At 38.0% G+C, this 5,186-nt stretch overlaps 1 protein-coding gene across 1 annotated transcript in view; it reads left to right on the top strand.

Annotated features, from left to right (window-relative positions):
- rimbp2 (RIMS binding protein 2) overlaps positions 1–4,805 on the top strand; it is a 35,782-nt gene extending 30,977 nt beyond the window's left edge. The window contains exons 18-20 of the mRNA XM_035658162.1: positions 1,428–1,585; positions 2,500–2,554; positions 4,555–4,805. Of these exons, the coding sequence (XP_035514055.1) occupies positions 1,428–1,585; positions 2,500–2,554; positions 4,555–4,752 (411 nt within the window). The 3' untranslated portion in view covers positions 4,753–4,805. The remainder of the gene's footprint in view (positions 1–1,427; positions 1,586–2,499; positions 2,555–4,554) is intronic.
- Positions 4,806–5,186: the final 381 nt, after the last annotated feature.

Below are 5,186 nucleotides of genomic sequence, written 5' to 3'. Positions count from 1 at the left end.
GCAGTCTTATGGAGAAATAGCCGACTTCTCACTTGATTTATTAGCTCAGTAAACAGTTTCCTAATGAGTTTATGGTCTCAATCTCTAGTTTCAAGTCTTCTTCCATAAAGCATGATGGTCCCATTTAGAGTAAGATGACCATAAAGCAGGGTATGCTTTAGGGCGGGGCTACCTTGTGATTGATAGCTCATTCTCGGTGAGTCCGTCCGGCTCAACGCACCGAACTCAGATTAAACTGCCAGAGATTAAGACCATAACGTCAATAGCAAACTGTTTACTGAAGTATTACATGTCAGTGAGAAGTACGCTCATTTGTTTTCAGAGCCAGTGGAGTCACCGCCTGCTGGCCATTAGAAAATGTAGGTTTAAGGCCCATCTGTGTTGGCTTCACTTTTCAGAGAAAGAAAGTAAGTGTTTCTGAACAATAAAATACTCAAAACACAAACTCATCAAGTTGCCGTGAGGAAACAGTGGAGGCTGATTTAGAAAAAAAATCAAAATTAATTAAAAGCCAAACTGAAAAGTAAGTCTTGAGTTTGCTTTTACTGTCAATGGCTACAGCTCTGATGTGCTTCTGACCCCGCAGAGACTTATTCGGTATTGTAGTATTTAGACTTGTCCGCCAAACAAAAACAGACAAAACTTGATTTTTCAGAAATAAAGTTGAAATAATTAAAACAGCAGTGGGTTGTTAGATTATCTGGGAGGGTCCTGTGTTTACTAATATTAGGAACGCTTACAATAATGTTTTATTCATAGAGCACTTTAAAACCCACATTACAAAGTGCATTATAAAAATAAAATAAAACTCTAAAGAACATTTCAACCAGATAGACAAGAAAATCATTTAGGAAATAAAAGATATTCGATTAAAATTCAAGTAAATTCAGGAAAAGCTCTCTGATAAAAGACCTGTCTGAGGATAGGGCTGCACGATGTGGTAAAAAAAGTCATTGAGATTCTGATTAGCAGGAATAATTTTTAACATCAAATGTTTTTATTTTCACTGCTAAAAACTACTAAAATCATGATGTGACATTTTTTGGGGTCTGTACTACCAAAGAAACAAGTTTTCTTACGCCTGTAGAACGATTTGTACGTTGGTGCTACAGTACTTGCAGCGATTTGAATAATATTTTGATTCATTGTGCAGTGCTAATACGGTACCAATAGGCTGGAGATAAAGCAGAGGGAGCAGCCAAATAGAGCCTCAAAAGTAATCAGTAAAATCAATTCTAAAACCCCTCAACCTCTCCCACTTTGCAGCTCTATTAGCAGTTGGCTTCAGCGGTTCCTCCCATTTCTCAGCTCTACTGCTGCTTTTAATTTGAAACTCCTCCGGATAGAAACCGTTAAACCACAGGGTGAAACCCAGCACAGAGAGAGAGAGAGAGAGAGTGTCTCACCCGTCTTTGTGTTCTCCGCAGGGCGAGCTCAATGGACACAAGGGACTCGTTCCTTCCAACTTTCTAGAAGAAGTGCCTGATGATGTAGAGGTTTTTCTCACTGACTCACCATCTCGATACGCCCAGGACACTCCAGCACGGATAAAGACCAAAAGGGTACATGCTCCTTCGCAGTACTAGCCCTCTGTCATCCATTTACTCTTTTCAGTTCCCTCTATCTCCTTTAGTTTCGTGTCTGTGCGTGTGTGTGTCTCATTGAAGTACAATGGGATTTTCTGACTTTGGAGCATTACGCTGTAAATAAATAGATGTTTAAGATCTATGAGAAAAAATAAAACTTTAAGACTAATACTTGACAGAGGTACTTTTATTTTTCATGTTTACTGCTGTGAAGGGGGGGAAGTTGTACATTGTATAATACATGGATATATTGTATTCATAAAGCATTCTCAATGAGAGTAAAATGGAGGTGGGGGGGGGAGAGAAGCTCCTGTGACTTTTTACTTGTTCTGTCATGTCTTGAGAAACAGCAGTTAACACTTTTTGCACATGCATATTTAGCATTCTAACAGATGCTTTATGAATATATTCTGTGTTTGATCTCAAATAATTTCTAATAGAGTAAATAGTTTTGTTGTACTGAAAAGATGAACTATGTAGTCTGTAGCTCAGCATGTCCTATAGTCCAGATGCATGAATTCTTGAACATTTTATATAAAAAAGATAAAGTCTAGTGTAGTACAACTTTTGTATCTGCTCCTGAACGCCTTGTTTTGTATATTGCTTTCTTGTAAAATAGCACGCAGAAGGTCACTTAGCCTATGTTGCCATCAGAGAATAATTTCAGAAGTAATTATTTACTAAATGTAAATATGTGATGTTATTTTTGTGTTTAACAAATAATGCAATTGTTGAAATATTAATAGATGTCATCAGATATTTCTTTCCTTATGTGTTCTAATTTGCCATTGTCATAGTGCAAACTATTGAAATGCCATCACCATATTTTTTTATTTCTTTTCCTCACCCGCTTGGCAAAACAGAAGAAGAGTGTTCATTTCACACCTTAAAGGCTCTGTTTCCGTCACGTAAGTGAGCAACTGAGGATACCAAGATTACGCTCCCCTCGTCTAATGCAGCTGACATGGGTACCCTTAGTTTCTGGTATGCAACATGTGTACTTTATATGACATTCCTTTAGTGCTGCTCTTCTTTGTTTCACCAAAACCCTCAATACTGTTTGTTGGTAGGAGACAGTAACCCTAGCCAATGCATTAGACAAGAAGTATGGTATCTTCAGTTGTTTCTCTGAGTGTTGTACATGACAATGTCCGTCTCCTGCAATAAGTCTCCTGCTGTAACTCATGGTAAGCTAAAAGGCCATAGTTGTACAATTGCCCTCAATTATGAGTTAAAAATTCAAAAACTTACATTTTAGGTGACGTTCAGTGCTGCATCGTAGAAAGAAATCCAGAAAATGCACCGATTCTATGCAAAAACCCAAAGAAAAGCATAAAGGTTTTAAATATTTTTTCATTTGGTTTTGCAGTTCTAATAGAAGTTTTTGCTTAAGCCAAATTTCTTATATGCAAAGAAATAATACGAAATACATTTATGAAATATATTTAAAAAAAATACATTTTGGTCAAATCAGTTAGCATTTTGGTTTTCAAATAATTTTGCGAACCAAGATATCGATTGCCAACTAATAGTTATTGATTTAAAGTGAGACTATGCAACTTTTGCTAAGCAGCTGCCACGAAAAATTACAGTTGTTCCGATACCATGTAATTTATTAGCCCCAAAAACCTTCCTAAACCCCGCCCCTTTTTGGATTAACTTTCTCCTGCCCTGTACTTAAATATGCTATATGCTAAGCTCATCTACGCTTGAAAACAGCCACATTTTGAAGATTGCTACAAAATTAAAGTTTACAGTTATATAGTCACATCTTAAGTTAATGTTGGCAAAACACTAGCTAACTACCTAGATAATCTACAGCAAAATAGTTTTTTGCTCTGTAGCAAAACACTAGCTACCTAGGTACCTAAGCCGCTAACTAGCCAGCTAACGATTGATGTAGATTTGCTAGCTGTTGCTAACATTAGCGAACTTAGCTAGTTAGCTTGCTCGGTCACAAAACACTAGCTAACTAACTAGATATCGACTAACTAATGTGACTATATATTTTATCTTTTAATCATCTTTAAAATGTGGTTGTGTTTTCAACACAGATTAGCCTAGCACATAGCATATCAGGCCAATTACAGGATAATGCTAAAATGCTACACTACTTTTAAGCATTCAGGTAAAGTGCTAACAGTACCAAAATTGGCGAAAAGTCATTAAACCAGAATACGGACTCTGTAATGCGCATTATATTCATTAATATTTACCCAAAGTTAAGCTTCTGGTCATCGTCTTTAATAATTAATCTTTTCATTTGTAAGTGGAAGAATCAAAAGTTACAGTCTCACTTTAAACTCAGTTCATAAAATACCAAATGCAGCAGAATGATTTTGCTATTGTTTAAATTATATTCACACATATATGTAAATATAGAAATGGAATCTTTAACCATCCGTCTTCCCCAAGTGCAATTTAAAAGAGCCTTTTAGCTCATGATTACAGAAAAGGAATAGTGACTAGTAGTTTCTCTGTAACCCAGTTGTACCAGTAAATATCTATATCTATATATACATATACATATATATATTTGAGAGGAAGGAAAGTGAATGTGATATAAATATGTCCCACTTGTCCCAAAATGCAAATGTATCTGTTTATGTGAGAGAAACTGCCCTGCCTTTGATATTCATTGTTGGGAAATGTTGTCACCTTACATTGATGTGGAAAGTTAGTCAATGTCATGCTTAAATTCTGTGTTGTTGTAGCTTATTCATAGCAGCTTTATTAAAAAAACAAACAAACACTGTTGCTACCTGTCAGAGAGAGAAAGGGGGAGGGAGGGAGTGTGTATCTATACCCGAGTGCACAGGACAACATCCAGGGAGGTAGACTTCAGAGCTATGGTGACCCCTGCTGAGACAGAAAGGACGTAAGATGAAGCAGGGGGAGTAGTGACTGAGGTGTGAGAGACCGCTGGCTTTTTAACACCCTCAACTGTCCCTTACGGGTCTCCCATTAGGTTCCATTGGATAAATCGGGTCCGCCCAGAAGAGCAGCCTCTCCCACAGTGCGTCCACACATCCCTGGCTCTGGCCCTGCCACCGTGGGGCCCGGCAGTCCCATCAGGGCCCCACTGGACATGTACTCCTCCAAAAAGAAAAAGGGACTGCTCTCCAAAGGGAAGAAACTATTGCAAAGACTTGGCGCTGTAAAATAATTTCTTGACCTACACATTGGAGAGTGTCATCCAATTTCTTGTAGTGTTTTAAAGAGAAGAGAAAAAATCTAAATATCACACAGTGGACAGGTGGCATTTGTGAGCTTAGCAAATGCTTTATTCTTGTACATCTGTTGTATACTAGAATATTTGTATTTTGTTAACAGTATCAACTACATATTTTCAATAACATTTCATATTACGGCCCCGGGACCTCATGGTGTCGGCCCCGTGTAGTATTAAGTATCTTACCTCCTGAGTCTGGCTGATGAGGTTTTGCCGTAGACAGGAGGCTGGGGGGTGGCGATCAAGTCTGATGGCACTTAATGCACCGCAGTCCGACCGGCGACTCTGTGTACAGAAACCAGAATGTCATTCAAACACAGAGGGCTCAGCTAAAGCTTGGGAGTCCATTTTTGAATCTGAAGATAAAC

Source organism: Morone saxatilis, unplaced genomic scaffold, assembly GCF_004916995.1.
Source record: "Morone saxatilis isolate NCDOM2014 unplaced genomic scaffold, NCSU_SB_2.0 Contig16, whole genome shotgun sequence".
Taxonomy (NCBI): Eukaryota; Metazoa; Chordata; class Actinopteri; family Moronidae; genus Morone; species Morone saxatilis.
Note: the sequence above shows the minus strand (reverse complement) of the source record. Positions and strands in the feature narration are given on the sequence as shown.